This window comes from Eumetopias jubatus, unplaced genomic scaffold (assembly GCF_037043125.1).
Source record: "Eumetopias jubatus isolate StellerSeaLion01/CBP00866 unplaced genomic scaffold, mEumJub1_p1.0 scaffold_4, whole genome shotgun sequence".
Lineage (NCBI taxonomy): Eukaryota > Metazoa > Chordata > Mammalia > Carnivora > Otariidae > Eumetopias > Eumetopias jubatus.
The window spans coordinates 136322884-136341755 of record NW_028274810.1 but is presented as its reverse complement, the minus strand read 5'-3'; the positions used below and the strand labels follow the sequence as shown (position 1 = coordinate 136341755).

Sequence of the window (18872 nt, the reverse complement as noted above, 5' to 3'; positions counted from 1 at the left end):
AAATTTTGAAAGCAATGAATAGTTTTTGCAAAGTGAATATGTATATGCTTTTGTGTATATATACATTTAAAATCCACATTTTAAAATATTAAGATTGCCCAAAGTGTATGTGCGTGTGTGTGTGTGCATGTGTGTATTACATAATTTCCCTATGTAGGCACTTAAGTGCCTACCAATCAGTGTCATCAAACTTTTGGTGGCAATTATGATGACCAAGTCTCCACTTCAACATCCTTGCACCAATTACATACAAGAATAAAACACGAGGTTCTAAAGATTACAAATACAATATTTCTTCAAAGTCCAAGAAACATTTCTAAAACTTCTGGTTCACTTTTGAATTTAGATCTCAGAACTCATTTGTTTTCCAAAATGCTGAACTAAACAATTCCAGAAGATATACTTAAAAATAACATCATGGAGAAGAAAACGTGGTTTTGTGCCATAATGTCTTGAAACATTCAGTTATGGTTTGATGCTGTTCAATGTTCAGTTGCATAATTTGGAGGACAAAATCATTGCTATTCTAAGGAAACATCACTTTAAACTATAGGGAAATCTAGTTGATTCTCTTGAATGACCAAAGCATAATACAGACTACTTATTCAACCATTCAACAAATATTTATTATCTACTATGTGCCAAACACTGGTATAGGTATTTGTATTCTTTCTGCTCCAGATACTGACATTTCTCAAGACAGTCTGATAGAGACATAAAATGTCACAGCTTAAACTCATGGTTAATCTGAATCTGGTGAAATTCTTACCACAAACCATTCAAATGCACTGAAAGGATGTAGGTAAAATAAGAAAAGTGATGTTTATTAGTAGCTATCACTTAACATTAATTTTTATTTTATTTTTTAAAAAATTTATTTTAAAGATGTTATTTATTTGTTTGAGAGAGAGAGAGAGAAAAAGCATGAGAGGGGAGAGGGTCAGAGGGAGAAGCAGGCTCCCCGCTGAGCTGGGAGCCCCAGGCGGGACTCGATCCCAGGACTCTGGGATCATGACCTGAGCCAAAGGCAGTCGCTTAAACAACTGAGCCACCCAGGCGTCCAACACTAATTTTTAATAATATTTTATTTTATAGGTGAGACAACTGAAGCTCAGAGAGGTTAAGGATTCCACAATCACATAGCTACTAAGTAACTGACTCAAGATTCATACTCAGGTTTGCCGGAGTCTAAAGTCCGTTTTTTTCACCACTGCAAGCTAGTTTCTTTCTAAAATTTTCTACCTATGTTTGTTCCAAGAGGAAACAGCAGCAATTCTGGAATGGCTCAAATTAAAAACAGACAAAGGAAGCTGTTAGAAAGAAGCCATCCCATAATAAACAGGCCACAAAAATTTGAGGCAAGAAATTCTACCTGGTTCTAGTTTTCCAATATTCTTGCTTCAACACAGTAACCATATAATGCTTGCCATTTAGAAAATTTTGTATTCTAGGTTTTGAACAGGAAAATCTGAACTTCTTATCCTTTACCTAATTTTAGCATCATTTTGGAGCGAGAATTCACAAGTCTACAAGGCTCTACGCTAATTTTGCTTTAGTATTGTGCAATGTGACACTACCCAATAGTAAATGTTGAAGTGCAAGAAGCCTATCCATCCATCCATCCATCCATCTGTCCATTCATCCAACCATCCATCCATACATCCACCCCACCTGCCCCCCACCCATCAATTCTTTCCACAAATAATTACTAATTTCTTATTATGTACCAGATAGCCTTCTAGATATTAGGGATATGATGATGATCAAGACTCCCTAAGAGCCTTGTCCTGAAGAAGTTTACATTCTGGTGGTGGAAAGAGACAGTTAATAAGCAAGTAAAACAAGAAATACATACAGAAGATATTTGATTGTGATGTACCATTAATGAAACAAACTGGGTAATATTATATGGACTAGCTAGGTGGGGGGTGGGAAGGTACTTCTTTAGACAGGTTGTCATGGAAGGCCCTGAGGAGGTAATCTGAGCTGAGACCCAAAAAATGAGAAGGAACCGATCATGGAAAAGGCAAGGAAAAGAACTTCAGGCAGAAGGAACAACAAGGAGTTTGGTGCATTGAGGAAACTGAAAGGAGGCTCGGAAGGCTGAGAGGGAGAGAGGACTGATGAGGCTGAAGGGACGTAGACGCCGGAGCACATGCAGGACCTTAGACCAGGAATCCTAAGTTTATGTTAAGTGCGACAGAAGCCATAATGTGCATTAAGCAGATGACAACAATTTGGTTTGTGGGAGAAGAGACTGTAGTAGTGATAGTACATCTGGCTAATATTTACTGAGTGCCTACTGAGTACCAGGCATGTTCCAGACACTTAACACAGGTCTTAATTAACGGAGTCCATACCCCTTTGAGACGGGCACTAGTACCATCTTGCTTTGCAGAGGGCATATAAAACTAGTACGAATGTTTACGCCACCCGCCTGAGGCGGCAGTAAGCGGTTGAGCCATGATAAGAATCCAAACAGCCTAACTCCAAAGCTTCCTTCTTAAGCACTGTGCTGCGGTTTGGGAATGAACGAGCTGAAGCCAATAAATGTGCAGAGGCCCCTGCCATCGTGGAAATCAGAGATGACAGTGGTGTGACAGGGAAAATTGAAAAAAGTAGACGGATTTCGGATATATTTTGGAAAAATAATCCAAAGCATTTAACTCATGATAGTGAAAAATAGGGAGATCAAGGATGTCTTTAAGGTTTCTTGCATAAGCAACTGGCCCATGGTGGTCATTTCTGAGTTAGAAAAAAATGGGTTTCTGAGTGTGTAGGGGCTGAAGCCAAGAATTCTGTTTTTGAGGGGCGCCTGGCTGGCTCAGTCAGTTAAGTGACTGACTCTTGACTTCAGCTCAGGTCATGATCTCAGGGTTGTAAGACCAAGCCCCGCATCAGGGTCTGTGCTGAGTGTGGGTCTGCTTGAGATTCTCTATCCCCCTCTCTCTCTGCCCTTCCCCCACCTCATGCTCTCTCTCTCTCTAAAAAAATTGTTTTTGATATGTTAAATTTGAAGCACAAATTAACAAGGACCTTGAAGATATCAAGTAGGCAGTTGGATGTGAGAGATGGAAGCTCAGGGTACAGGCTGGGAACATCACCAACCAACAGCTGAGCAATTTAAAGATGGCCACCATTGGGGAGGCCAGGAGGAGAAGAGGGTAATGTGATACTGTGGGGACAGGGAGAGTGCGGGAGCCAGCAATGGTGCCCAAGGAGTGACTTCAGAAGCAGGAGGAACCTCTAAGAGTTGGTTTAACGACTGAGCCACCCAGGCGCCCCTTGAACCTCTAAGAGTTGGGACCACAGAGGCTGAGGAGGAAAATCCTTCCTAAGGTAAAGGTCTGTTCAATTGTGTTGAGTGCTGCTGAGAAGTCAAGAAAATGAAGGCAGACAAGGGAAAGATCTGCTAGTTTGGTCACCCACATGCTTGACAAGGGCAAATGATGGAGTTTTGCTGTGAAGAGAAGCAGAGAAACATGATGGCAGGCACAAGGAGATGAGAGGTCAAAGGCAGCTTATTTTCTTTTAAGGGTGTGTATACGCGAGTGATTGCATGTGTGAGCTGATGGAAATGAGTTGGGGAAGGAATGCAAATGAAACCCTTCCTCCAAGACTTGTCACCTACATCTATAAAAACGGAGAGAGGAGTAATTATTTAATGAATGTCTCCCTGGTTTCTTGGAGACAAAATAATCATCTCACATGTAAACATTCCTGGGATTTCTGAGCTATTTTGGAGCTTCGAGTGCTCTCTTACGTCATGTTGGCACAGGCCTCAGCAATAGAGGAAGACGCAAAGTGAAGGGAGGTAAGTCTCCATTTCTTCACAGGACACATGCTGTCTTGGAAACAAAGGCCTCTATTTGTATTTTTTTTTTTTTTTTAAGATTTTATTTATTTAATTGACAGAGAGAGAGAGAGAGACAGCGAGAGAGGGAACACGAGCAGGGGGAGTGGGAGAGGGAGAAGCAGGCTTCCCGCTGAGCAGGGAGCCCAATGCAGGACTCGATTCCAGGACCCTGGGACCATGACCTGAGCGGAAGGCAGTCGCTTAACCAACTGAGCCACCCAGGCGCCCCTAGTGGTGTTTTTTTTTTTTTTTTTTTTTAACCAAGCTTCAAGTTTGATTTGTGTTAGCAGCCAGAGGGGAAGGAATTTGGAGAGGAAAACATCTTGGTCCAACTAGTGAATGTAGTGCGAGGAAAGAATCTCTGGAGGAGTTCTGGTGAGGGAGGAGCTGGTGTGGAAACTCGGGAAGAGGGTGGCTGTGTCACTGCCCCAAGACAAGTGCGCCTGGCAGGGGCTGTGGGGAGGGAATCTGTCCCGCAAGCTTCCATTTCTCTTGCTCTGTCCTTTGTAAGGTTATGATCTTTCCAAAATAAGCATGAAACTAATACATCTGGCCTCTTCTCTCCTTAGCAATATTAGTTTATCTGCAATGTCTAAGCCATGCCTTCCTAAAGACTCAGTTATTTATTTATTTTTTAGGTTCCTTGATGGGAGAAGATGGGAGAGGGAGATGGGGAGACGGAAGGAGAACTAGCAGGGTCAGAAAGAAAGAGGAGAGAGAGACAAAGACACAGACCAAGAAGCTATCTCGTAATCTCTTGAAAACTTTATAACAAGGACACTGCAAACCACTCTACGGACACCTGAACTAGTTAGCTGTCTTGTAGCAATGTAAATATTTTCCCTTTCTGTTCTATTTTTCTCACATTGAGAATTTGAACATAGTGATAGTCAAGAAGGAATAAGGGATACAAATGGAAGAAAGTTAAGGAAAAAACAATACTCATAGTTCCTGCAATTGCTACATTTGGGTTTTTTCTATTTGAAAAAAATTGTTTTAGGTAATATATGTGTATCATGGTATTTACTTTGTTTAAAAAAGGGAACAGAGAAAGAGAAATATGCTCACATAACAGTCTAATTCCAGTGATATTCATAAAATAAGATTCTGAATTTTGAAGGTTAGCCCCATAGACAAAATGTCCATCTGCAGGAGAATGGCCGAATATGTGATGGCCCTCTCTAGGGTGAAATACGTGCCATCATCACAACAAGTGAGGGGACCTCTCTGTGCTGACAAGCAAGGACACGTACAGGTACTACCTGGATACACATTCCTGGAGGGCAAAAGTTCTGTCACGATTGTCCATCTCTCTAGATCAGCTCCTGGGATAGTGCCCTGCCCACAACAGATGTTCAATAAATATTCATTTAACAAATAAACAGAAAGGATCACAGATCAATATAGCATGATCTCACTTTGGCAAAAAGCTAAACAAAATAAATCCTGTAAGTGTGATTACATCCACTCAATGTGTTTGCATATTTTTATTACTTTTGAGTTTAAAAAATACAATAATTAGCGTTAAAAATATAATTCTCACAAACACCTCAGAATAAATAGAAGGGTGGGTTAGGGTCCACAGACCCAAGAATTCTGAGGGTCAGTTTGGTGTCTTCGAGGAATGCTAACTGTAAGAGCACCCAAACAAAAGAAGACAGAATAAAGCCTGAGCCAGCCAGGAGAGAGGAGGGGCCCCAGGAAAATTCACACTGAGCAGGGAAAAGCCTGAAGGATGAGTTTCTGCAGGGATGGGGGTGAGTGCTGGATGAGCCCACAGCTGAGCACTGGTATGCACTGCAAAGCTTGGTCTGGGTTCCCTAAAAATAGAGGGCCGTCATTCAGACTTACAAATACAGAGAACAAACTGGTGGTTGCCAGAGGGGAGGTCATGGGGGGATGGGAAAAATGGTGAAGGGCAGTGGGAGCTATAGGCTGCCAGTTATGGAATGAACAAGTCACAGGGATAAAAGGTCCAGCACAGGGAATGTAATCGATGGTATTGTAGCAGCACTGCATAGTGACAGATGGTAGCTACACTTGTGAGCATAGCATAAGGTACAGAGTTGCTGAACTACTATGTTGTACGCTTGAAACTAATGTAACATGATATGTCAACCATATGCAAATAAAAATTAAAGAAAAGAGAGCAGTCAGCCAGAGGATGTAACCCCAGACTGGGGCACTCTGACTGTCTAGCTGTGTGAGGAGCAGCTGGGGCAGGCGTCTCTCTCCTGCACTGTATCCCCGAAGCGGGAGACGGCCAAGCTGAGCGGCAGGGGACGTGTGGAGCGGTTAGTGTGCCCGGGGCCTGCAAAGCCACCTGCCAATACAGGCTTACTCAGCAGCCTTGCATACCTGAAGTGCACCTGGTCTCCCCTGGGTCAGTGGGAGGAGACTGGTGCTTTCTCAATACCACCCCAGTAGGGTGGGGTGGTGGCTCCTGTCCAGTTGTAGTCCTGGGAAATGTGGGTGTGTGGCTTTGGGCTAAGTTCCTTCTTGACTCCAAACTGGGCTGCTGGTTTTTCTCAGGGCTTGCAACTGCCAATTCATGAGTGGAGCATTTTCTGATTTTCCTAGCAAGAGATCTCTCTTCTAGCTACCCACAGCACTGGAGTCATGGTTCTATTATAGAGATTACTCTTTTTGACATTTAGAGACGCTGAACTCTCAAGGACAGGAATGTTTCTTTCATTTAATAAGCCTGTTAAGTTGAATATTGGGTACTGTTCTAGTTGTTTTATTCTCCCAACTACTAACACAGAACCTGCTCTCAATAAATTTTATTAAATGGATAAAAATACTTGTCCTGTTCTCATAATTATGCCTTCTACCAGATTTCAATGAATACTTATTAAGCAACTGCTATACGTCTGGTATAGTGCAGGGAAATATACTGTGCCTGCCTTCATGAGGCTTACAGTCTACTGGGGATTCAGGTAACTAAATATCAAATTTAAAAACCAGGTTGGTCATGTGGTATGACAGAGGAAGCGTCAAGGGGCACCTAAACTAACTGTGAAATGTATCCTTCAGCTACGTACCCTGACCTGACACTTACCTATATTTAAATCCAGCCTTTCTTTTCTTCCTATACAGGTCTTTTTGGGTCCACCTGAGTCTTGTTAAAAAGTTAACACTTTTCTATTCTCCCTTAATCTCTCTCTCTCTCTCTCCCTCCCTGCCCCCAATGTGTGTGTGTCTTTTTTTCTTTCTTGTCCATTTTCCCTCAGCCTAAAAACTTTATCAAAACACCTGTCATTTGATAAAAGCCCTATCTTTATTATAAATGCAACACTTGTTTTTTTTTTTTTTTGGTGTAGTAGTCAATGATTAGTTGTGTATAACACCCAGTGCTCATCACATCACGTACCCTCCTTAATGCCCATCACCCACTTACCCCATCCCCCTACCCACCTCCCTATCTACAACCCTCAGCTTGTTTCCCAGAGTCAAGAGTCTCTGACGGTTTGGCTCCCTCTCTGATTTCTTCCCAGTTTTTTCTCCTTTCCCATATGATTCTCTGCTCTATTTCTTATATTCCACATATAGGTGAAACCATATGATAATTGTCTTTCTCTGATTGACTTATTTCACTTAGCATAATCCTTTCCATTTCCATCCATGTCGAAGTAAATGGTAAACGGTGCCTATTTCTTATATTCCACATATGGGTGAAACCATATGATAATTGTCTTTCTCTGATTGACTTATTTCACTTAGCAGAATCCCCTCCAGTTCCAACCATGTTGATGTAAATGGTAGGTATTCATCCTTTCTATTTCCTCTTTCCCACCCCAGTTAAGTTTGTTTTATAAAGTTGTCTACACTCTATTTAGTCACCTCCCATTCACATCTCAGCTTGATACAGTTTGGATTCCATCCCTATGATTTTCTGGTACTGTTTCTGCCTAAGATCACTGATAACCTGTGGTTTTTTACCCTTGAACACTTTTTAGTGCACCCCGTCCTTAGTCCTTAATCTTGCTGTGACATCAGAAGCTGATGGCTATTTTCGTCTTGAAACTCTTCCCTTAGGATTACAGACACTGTCATTCCCGACTCCCCTCCTTCCTCTCTGAACTCTTTCTTGGGTGTCTTGGTTTCCTTTTTCTGTCTACTCTTGCTTTGTCTTGGAGGTCTAGCCTTGGGCCTCTAATCTTTCTCCAGGCACTGCCCTCGGGTAATATTACCAACTCCCCGGACTTGAGCTACCAACATCTCTGACTTCTCTTTGGAGCTCCAGACCTTACTCTTTATCTCAAATGCCACATAGCTTAATCTGAGCTCCGTAATCTTACTCAGTGTCCTTCTCCCCAGCCCTGCTGCTCCATTTGTGTTCATCCAGTGGAGAAATTTAGATATAACTCTTTCCTGCCCTTTCTCCTTGCAACTGGTGACTAAGACCCATATGTTCTAGCCCCCAAATCCTCTCCCATATCATTTTAGGGTCTTTAACTAGACTGCCACAATGGCCTTCAAACCAGGCAGGCCCCTTGCCATCATGCCTGCTTCCTTCCATCTACTGTCCAACACATAATCAGAAAGATTTTTCTAAATTCTAAATCCAGTCACAACTCTTTCTTGCTGAAAACCCTTCCATGACGCTGCAAGATCTTTAGGAATTGCAAAATGGCAGCCCATGAGCCACATTCGGCTATTTATGCATGGTACTTAGCTGGCAGAGTTAGTGAAAAACCTGAATTCTTAAAATTTTGAGTATTGTTAGAAGGAGCACATGCTGTCCAGTTCCAAAGTCCCCTCTTTTGTCGTCTATTCAGATGGCCTCACTCTCCATACTACTAGTCTAGTTTCTGTATAGATCCTTGATCTCACGGATTGGGTTAGCACAACATATAAAACCCTTCCTGACGTGGCCTGGCCTGCCTTGCTAATCTCATTTCGTGCTTTTAACTCAGGTCTATGATGTCAAGGCTCAAGTTTATCCACTACACCACACTAACTAATGTTATTCTTTGAATGTTTGGGTTTATGAAATGTGAGAGGCCAATGTTGATAATAAATGGAGCGATGAACTCAGATTATAAGGAAGAAGTGTGTGCAGTGTGAGCATAGATAAAAGGGTCAGAAAACCAACACAGGTGAGTAAAGGTGGTCGTGTGGGAATCGCATCTAAAGATGTATTATCCCGCTTAGTCTTGGCACCAGGCTTCAGGCAGTAATTGATTTTTCAATCTCTGTTTTATTCATTATCATGGCTTTAGCACAATTCTGATCCTCAGCAGGCATTTAATAAATGCTTACTGGATACTACATTTTTGTGGAAGCTTGCAAAAAGGGCGAATTTCCTGTTCCTCCCAGGCTACAGTTCCTCTTTTTTCTTTTTCAGTGAGTCCACTGGGTACTCACCAAGAGTGGACCCAGTACACCTGCTTCCAGTGTACCCCAAATCACCATAGTACCAAAGAGAGTAAATGCAAAAGAGAAGTATGCTAGAGATGGTAAATCCAGAGAGAGAGAGGATTATATAGGAAAATAAAGGAAGAAAATGCTTTCTCCTCCCCTTTTACTCGTCTACCACTTGGACACAAGTTACACCAATAATGTAGATATAAAGAATATTAATGCTAAGACTAATGACATGGGAATTGTAAATACAGGGTGAGAAGCTATCATTTCTAGGGAATGTGGAGGTAATTTCCTTGCCCCATGCCCTGAGTTTAAACACCTTGGCTGGCCATCACTTCTATCATCTTTGATCTTTCTTCATCTTGTGATGCCACTGGGGCATACCCTTCACAGCCCTCATCCAAAATTCCCAAACCCACACAGGCCACTGAGGCTTAGACTTCATGAGGCACAAGAGTCATCTGGAAAGCCTATAAAATACAGATTCCTGGGTCCTCCCATTCTGTGATAATAGGTTAGGGTGGGGCCAAGGTATCTGCATTTTAAACAAGTTTTCCTGAGGATTCAAAAGTGGACAAACACCATTCTCTGGAATTGAGAAACAATTCAGATTATTTTAGGACAATCTTTAGTATTTTAGAACATAAAAGATTTTCATGTTAAGTACCGTAATCTGCTCTCAGGCATGGTCCAATTCCATCATGATTACCATTCACTGTCCCTGCTGCTAAGTATTTGTTATTAAATGGCAAAAAATTTTGCTCTTGCCCTCTTAATTGCAGTCACCACATCCTCCACAAAGAAATATTGCGCATGTATCCTTCATTTGTAACCTATATCATTAGGTACTTATTTCTGCGGCTGAGGCAGCTAAGCACTTGAAACATATATTACACAACAGTGCCTGGGTCCCCTACTCATTAAAATGATACTAAAGTCTTAGGGTTTTTGTTTTTTTTTCTTCACAGCAGGTTGGCAATCATTCAATTACAGTGTAATTCAGTATTACAGCTCATTTTAGTTGAAGCAGTTCATCTCCATTCTGATTATTACGTTCAAAGGCTTACTCTATCCAGATGCCAAGTTTCTGCAACGGGACAAAGGCAAAGAGGAAATATTTCTGTTTGGCAAGGCCTGGCAAATTTTTGGAGGTATTGTCATGTCGCAGCAGGGCACTGGTCAGGTTGTAATTTGCCTTAATTATTCTTCCCACAAACAGCAACAATGATTACCTCTAGGTCATTGGCACTCTAAGAAGGATTTTTTCCCAGCCACTATAAAACCCAAAATACTTTCCACAAACACCTTGCTCGGGATTCAACGGCAGAGAATCTTAGAATCTGACCGGTTAGTGTACTGACCCGGTACATGTGTTTAATGGGTTAAGTCACAAACTTGCCTATGTATCTGTGTGTGCACCTTAGCAACATAGAAGTAACTCTGAGAAATCACTGGTCTCCCATAAAACTACCAGTGTTCTCTACCCATAGTTCATTCCACCTGCCATGTTTACAAGGCACCCCAAGGAGAACTAGAGTAAAACCCGGCAATCCATCTGCCTCCCAGCTGCAAGGGGTAATTATTACCTCAGCTCAGCAGGGAGGAATGCACAGCATGCTGCTAACCATGTCAAGTGACTGATGGAGGGGACTGACTTATGCAGGTCCTGGGCTTTTCCAAGAGTGGCTGACCCTACCATCACGGTAGGATGACAAACAGAATTCACTACCAACAAAGAGAGGGGTGAAGAATGGACAAGAGGACTAATTCAATGGGCCACACCCAGGACACAAATCACAAATACGGGTTTTATCACTTCTCATGGTGTGTTAAAACAAGAAACAACGGGGCAGAAGGGATGGGGGAAGGAAGACGCAGTGTTGGTATTCTGAGCCACTGGTTACAAAAACTGTTTAAAAATAAAAGTGGGGGGGGCACCTGGGTGGCTCAGTCGTTTAAGTGTACAACTTTCTGAATTCGGTTCAGGTCAAGATCTCAGGGTTGTGGGATGGAGCCCTGTAGTGGGCTCCGCGCTCAGCAGGCAGTCTGCTTGAAATTCTCTCCTTCTCCCTCTGCCCCTTCCCCTGCTCGCTCGCTCTCTCTCCCTCTCTCTAAAAATAAATAAACTTAAAAAATAAAAGAGGGGACATGAAAGCATGTTTTGTTTCTATTGACTTACTGTTAACTGTACTTCCTTATGTATTCTTTTTTTTTAAACTTTAGTTAATATTTACCAAGAATATATAATATTTTACTTGACATGCACACAGAATAGGGCCTGGCTTCCAGTACCATATAAACTTAACTGTGTCCAATAAAGGTCACAGTGACTAAGACCAAATACAAACTGTAAAGGATAGACTGTTTTATCGGGAGACTGATGTCGGAGTACAAAACGTACGTGCCGATGAAATGCACAAAACACAGGCATATCTTCAAAGAAATCTGTTAATAAGAAGCTATTAAAAGAAACGCTCTTTGGGGATACACCCCAAATGAATTGCAAAAGGTCACACACAACTCCTTTCTCTGAAATGAGGGAGATACAACATACAAATTAGCATATAGAATATCAAGTCATTAAATGTTCCTTGTCAAGACTCCCGGGGGAAAATAAGGGGAAGGCAGTGAAGTGGGGGAAGGATGGAGAGAGTACGCAAAAATGGACAGGTCACTTTGAAAATACACAATTCCTGATCTTTTAATTTCACAGATCAGTAAAATTAAAAAAAAAACGTAAGGTAGATGTGGAGAACACACCAACGTAGAACTGTCATTTGTTTTGCTCAAGTTTAAACACCATCCACCATCCTGACTTTTGTTATAACATTATAAAATAAAAATATAATATAATATAACATATAAAGGATAGGAAAGCCAGACTCTCAAAGTAAAGGATAATTCTTTATATTAGGTAAATTTAATTTCATGTAAACTCACCACATCCTTCTTCTAAAAACTGAGTATCTTAGAACATACGACGCTCTTCCCAATTAATGCCTTTGATACAAATTTGGGGAAAGAGTCTCCAGTTTGCAGTTGTGAAAATGTAATAAATTAAATTGCATCATATTCCTCCATAATTTCACTACCTGATTGTAAGACTCCCCCCTAACTCTGCATGTCACCTTTTGCATTACTGAACGTGATGATTTATAAAGAACACAAGCTAATGCAGAATGATCACTTGTAAGGCTATGAAGCTACAGAAGATCGCTAAATTATTTTAGTTTAGTCCTAGCAGAGGATGGCATTTTTAATGTTTGCATGTGCCTTGGTCTCTAACTTAAATGCCATGATTAAGCAGCCAACACATACTCTCGCCTCAGTGTTAAAGTGGCTGGATTAAAACCAGCTATTTCCCCCTGCTGGTTGGACATGTTGTACATTCTCTACCTCACTGCCTACAGCTTTAATGCTCCCCATAGTCCCAAGCCCATTTATTTCCATCCACCAACTGACCTCCTAAAGCATCATTAACATGCCCCCAAAGGGGGTTCCTGTCAATTTTAGTCAGCGCAGCACTCAAAGCTGTCGTGGGGTCTTGGGTGGGGGGGCTCCGTAGGAAAGGAAGGCAAAGAAGGAAAGGCACCGACCAAAACCTTGTGGAAGCACCAACACAGAAAGATGAGGCCTAGGAACAGAGGGACTCCTACCCAGAGACTGGATGCGAGGCTAAAGATGGAAAGACAGGTTTATGGACGTCCATAATTAGATGCTTCTGCCACTCAATTCTCAGCTAGTTAATGGCAGAAGGATCAATATCTCCTTTCGATTTTCATGTACAGCATTATGGCCTTAGTGGGAGACAGGTCTCCTGGGAAGGAGCGATCATCCAGGAATGGGTCTTGGAAAGAGTGACTCATAACCAAAATTAATAATTTTCTTGGTTTGCCTAATGTATTTTCTAAAATATATGTGGAGTTTTTCTTTTGTTTTGACCATTTTTTTTTCTTCTAACACTACTCACCCTGAAGTCAGTCACAGAGAAAATGACTATATGGAGAAAATATCGGGAATAAATGTGGAATGGAGTTATGTAAACAAAGGATGTCAGTTGGAAATGATATCCCCTGGGTTCGTCCACACGCAAACAGAGTGATCCCTGAGCCCCAAAATGGAGTTAAAGCAAACAGCACTGCCTTCAGCAAACATGTTTCCAGGTTCTAGGTACCTTTGTGTTTTCTTTTTGCAAGAGTATCAAGCAAACCATCAGTGGGTCTTCATTTTAAACTAGATTCATATAATCCAAATGGCAAGAAACAAACTTTAAATATTTGGATAGAATTCTTTTTCAGAATCAAGCAGAAAATCTGAGGCTTTACAGAGAAAAATAATTAGCAGCATAGTATTTCTAATGTACAATTTATGCATGGGATAGAATTATTCCATGAAATTATGTAAGAAATCCAAAGCTGCACTTAAAAGAACCCTGAAAAATATATTGATACTAAAAATAATGGGATACTGTATCCTGCTAAATTAGGAAATTAATCACAACATCTTGATTCACATGTCCCTTCACATACATAAACCTTCTAATTACATTTTCCCTAAATAAGCCCTAAAAATTATCCACTATGAAACATTCTTCATTACTCACAAGATAGTCACTCTTTTAAATTTTACCCAATTTTCTAATACTTCTCAAAGAATACAAGTCAGTCCAAGTCATGTGCTTTAATGGGTTGTAATAGGCTCTGTCTTTGATAACGGTGGCACCTTGAGAAGCTATGAAGAGGTTTGTGCCTTTACCAAATGTGCTCACAACTTTAAGGAAACTTCCTTAATCGTGTGCCAAAAGTGACATCCCTAGTCCATTTTTTTTAAGAACCATCATGTATTAAGCGCCTCTATGTCAGGCACTGTACTAGGATTACCTTTAGGTCTCATTCAACACTACAGCAACTGTACAAGGTAGGTGTTATCATCCCATTTTATGGATGTAACAACTGAGGCTGAAGGAGGTTAAGCCACTTGCCCAAGGTCATTCAGCTTGTAAATGGTGAAAAGGTCAGGGGTTCCAGCTCAGGTGTGGCAGATTACAAAGCCTCTGCTCTTTTCCTCTAAACGACAAGGTCAGGCTCGCCCTGGGAGATAAGCCTCCTGGATCCTGACCTCATTCATTAGGAGGTGTTTTGTCTTTGGGGATTCTATAATCAGAAGTACACAGGTTTATAAAGGTTGCTATTATAAAAACGCAAGCTAACACATTTCCCAGATTTAACAAAGGAATCGTTTTCTAAACAGTCATAGAAACAAGTTAGTTTCATGTGGTAAATTATAAACTAGAATAACATAGAAAAACAGGTGCAAATTTCCATTAGGGTTGAACCATGTGAAGGTCAAAAGGGCCAAAAAGGTGCATCTTCAGACAATTCATCCTAATAGTGGAAGTGTAGATCTAGGCTCTAAAGGGCACACCCCAGTCCATTCACAGTGCACCAGCAGAGCACACACTTCTTGATTGTGTGGCTTCCAGGGGTACTATACCTGAGCAGAAGCTGTTGCTGCTTATGGTCCTCGCTGAGCGCCCAGAGCTGCCGGCATTGAACTCTCTGCTCTCTTCCTCAGAGAAGGGAGACTCAGAAGCTGGGGACACTTTGTGCTGTTGCTGGGGCAGATGGGGCCGAAGAATCAAACGGGGAATGCGGCTTCGGGTAATCTCCTTCTCATGATGCTGCACTCTCTGCTCCTTCTCAAAATTGGACATTAAAAAGAAAACAAACGGAAACTTGTTTCCCCCCCTCTTAACTCCTCCTGTTTGTTCCTTCTGGGCTCAGCATCTAAGAAATCACATTTCTGAATATTGAATCTTCACAGAGCAGTCCTTATCTCAGTAGCTTAAACGAACATCAAAACTCTGCCACCGAGCTAATCCTTCCAATCTACTGAAGAGCACATACTTGAACATGGGTGAGCGTGCGCACACACACGTGCACACACACACACTTCCACCCATTAGCAGGAAAGCCATTCCATTCACCCATGCAATTCCTAACTCACCTCCCCACTCTGGCTTTTTCTCTCACATTCAAGCTTCCGCTGGTTTTCTTTATTACTCACAGCACACTCTGGCTTATTAGTTGATTTCCTCTAGACTTCCATTTTGCTTTCCCTGAATTAGCTGTGACAATCTGATTTCTGCTTTCCGGTCTGCTCACAAAGTAGAACACTATACCTGGAACAATTCTTTCCTGATAGATCATGCAGACTTATCTTTCAAATCCCTCCTCTTCCGGCCAGGATCTTAATTATTTATTAATATCCTGGTACACAAGGCTTGTTGCCAACAGAAAAGCAAACAAAAATCCAATACCCAGTAAGATGGCTCCACCTTTTACATCATGTTTAGCTTTTGTTTTCCTTACAGGACACCCAGGAGAAGAGAGTTTTCTCTCTCTCCTTAAAAATACGGCATTAAACACAGAGGGCGATGCCTTGGTTTTAAAAATGCATAGAAAGTAATATTTTGGCAAGGTTTTCTAATTTTTAAAGTGCTTTCCCAACCATTATCCCATTTGACCTTTACAACCCAAGCCACAGAGAAGACACTAACTTAAATCCCTATTTACAGATGAGGAAACTGAGACTAAAAGCTTAGGTAACAAGGCATATCATCTAGAAGCAGAGCAAGCCTTAAGTCGTGTTTTTCGGGGTCACCACCACCCTGCCTTATTAAAATGGATTCCTAGGAGGAGCTCTTTGCAAAAAACTCACCGCTCCCTCCAACCTCTGCAACTGAAAAAGGCGTTTGGATTGGGTAACAAACACTATTTGGAAACATGACCTCCTGCCCATTTCCACGAGGCTTACCAGGAAGGGTCGCTGCCAAAGTCAACACCTCACGAGGTCTGCACAGTGCAGGAACTGAAGGGAAAGCCTCAGCCGCGGGGAGCTCCTAAGGTCGCTCAGGCATCCACCCCATCCAGGGCGAAAGCCGCACCCAGCCTCGGGATTTGTTCGGCACATCAGTCACCCAGCAGGTATCCCACGTCAGCCACTCTCAGCACACCGCAGACCCTGAACCAATGCTGGGTCGCTGACATGCAGGGGGACCTTATTTCTCAGTCACCAGAACACCAAATCCTTTTTATTCACATCACACACTGGACATCATTTGAGAGCCAGATCCCAAATCCCCAATTTCAGGAGATGGATTAACCCTCCAAAGTCAATCTTTTAATCCTCATGTCAACCCCTCAAATCTTTTCCTCCACTACCATCTTCCCATCTCCTGGGTCTCATCACCTGAGCAAATGCCCCTCTACCCTCCCAGGGTCCCCCACCACCTCCCTGTCCCCATTCCCCGCGACTCTGAACGCCACCCCTCCAGCCCTCACCTGGCTCGCCCATCGCCCCGCAGTGCCCACCTTCCCTCCGCCCAGCTCTCCCGCGCCCACGGACGCTGCCAGCCGCGCCCGCACGACGTGCCCTCCTTACCTTGGTCTCTCGAAGGGGTCCCATCGCTCTGCTGCCCGCCGGGTCCCCGCGCCGCCGCTGCCGCCGTCCAGGAGGAGGCACCTGCGGGCACAGGAGCGAGGACACTGCGCTGAGCCCGCGCGGGCTGCAGGCGGCGGCTGCTGCGGGGCCGACACGCCGCCGCCGCCGCCGCTGCCCCCACTGCCGCTCTCTCCGCTCCGAGGGCGCGCCCGGCCGCCCCGCCCCGGCCGGACACGTGGTGCCGCCGCCGCGGCCCGCCGCCGCTCCCCGGGCGCTGCCGCCTCCCCGCCACCTCCCTCACCTGCCGGACCCCCGGGTGACTCGTCGGGCCCGCCCGCCCGGTCTCGCGGCTGGCACTTCCCCCTAGCGCCGCGCGCCCCTCCCTCTCTGCTGAGCCCGACACCGAGGGGGCAGGCCCGGGCTGTGAGCATCTCCAGCCGGCAAGTGCCCGACCCCCTCTCTTTGGCACCTGGGGTCCGATTTGAAGGGGGGCGCACGTCTGATAGGAGAGCGGAGAAAAGCTGCGACATCACTGAGGGCCAAAATGGAGAAAGTTTTTCCCCCGCGGCCCCTCCCTGCCATCTCGGTTTTAAGTCAACAGTCGGCTCCCCACAATTACCTCGCCTGAGAGAGATGGGGCGGGTTCCCCTGCACCCGAACCGCAGCCAAGCCAATGCTTGCAACCTTAATGCTGCAGGACTGACACAGCATCTCGTTCAGGGATCTCAAAGGCCGATTCTCCTTGGGGGATTTGCATCAGAAGGGCCAGGAAAAGAACGACGAGGCTGCTTCCCAAGGGCTTGGGGAAGCCAGGCTGTTTTAAGATCCAGGGCAGCCTTTTCTCCATCTCTGCCCTGCAGCAGCTGGGAATGAGCTCCAGGCACACTGCTAGGGGAAGGGCACTACACTTGAACTCAGAAACCTGGGTGCAAGGCAGCACTCTACTCCCTCCCAGCTGAGTGCCTTTACCATAAAGTTCTTGACCTCTGTGAACTTCAAGTTTATGCTTGTTAAACTGAGGGAAAATAATAATAATATCTACCTCAAAGGTACCTGTGAGGATTAGATGGGGAAAACAAAACAGCTGTACCCAGTTTATTGAACAGAACTTTACAAGGGGTCATTGAGTCACACCCAGGTCACCCCTTCAATATTTGCTGAGGCCTCTTACATGACAGGCAGAAAAAGCATTTGTGAGGCAAATTTGTTCAAAAAAGCTCAAAAACCCAGCCAACTGAGAAGTTAAAATAGAGATCATCAGCTGGGTCATGGGCCTTATTTACAACACCTGATATAATCTTATCTAATGATGGAACTCAACATATATAACTTAGATGTCCTTCACTCAGAATTGGAGGATATTCTAAGCAGCAATGTGGACAGGAAACAGTCTGATCCTTACACCCAGCGTTGTACGTGGGAGGACTGTAATCCTTGAAAATTGTATTTGAACCACCACCATCCCCATTTGTCCTCCAAACAGCATTTTTCTGAGTCCTCAAATCTCAAATCTAGGAATAAGCAGCATGAGCAAGAGAGAGCCTGAAATCAGAGGATTAGTGAAATCAATTTGCCTTTTTCCTATATCCCTAAGGAAATTTTATCCCATACATCTTTATGCCTTTTCAATCTACTTAGAATTCTTAAGCAATGAGCTTGGTAATCTTAGAATTCTTTATTTGGAGGGAGGGGCGATTAATTCATACTTTCTATACCCGCACTGTCTTAGATAAGGACTTCAGGAAAGTGATGGTCCAGGATGATTCCTACAGTCTATTATTTCCAGAATTAGGAGCCCAAGGACATATGACACAGGAATGGACTGTTAGGGGCCAAAAAGTGCTTCTGACTTACCTACTGAGAACTGAGAATTGAATCTGGGGGCCTAAGAATAGAAACACCCGGTCAGAACCTCAGAGTCGGGGCGCCTGGGTGGCTCGGTCGTTAAGCGTCTACCTTCGGCTCAGGTCACGATCCCAGCGTCCTGGGATCGAGCCCCGCATCGGACTCCCTGCTCAGCAGGAAGCCTGCTTCTCCCTCTCCCACTCCCCCTGCTTGTGTTCCCTCTCTCACTGTGTCTCTCTCTCTCTCTGTCAAATAAATAAATAAAACCTTAAAAACAACAACAAAAAACCTCAGAGTCATTCTAGACTTTTTCATCTCCCTCATGTGGCCCCCACATAACAGAAACCAACAAGTTATC

At 43.6% G+C, this 18872-nt stretch overlaps 1 protein-coding gene across 2 annotated transcripts in view; it reads right to left on the bottom strand.

The window, feature by feature from the left end:
- SYBU (syntabulin) overlaps positions 1 to 17196 on the bottom strand; it is a 69584-nt gene extending 52388 nt beyond the window's left edge. The window contains exons 1-3 of one of the 2 annotated variants that reach the window (XM_028122526.2): positions 17139 to 17196; positions 16670 to 16750; positions 14720 to 14924 (exon numbers count right to left, since the gene is read on the bottom strand). In XM_028122526.2, the coding sequence (XP_027978327.1) occupies positions 14720 to 14924; positions 16670 to 16693 (229 nt within the window). In that variant the 5' untranslated portion in view covers positions 16694 to 16750; positions 17139 to 17196. Of the gene's footprint in view, positions 1 to 14719; positions 14925 to 16669; positions 16751 to 17138 lie in introns of those variants that run through there. The other variant, XM_028122525.2, reaches the window with a different exon arrangement.
- Between the last annotated feature and the right edge of the window lie 1676 nt (positions 17197 to 18872).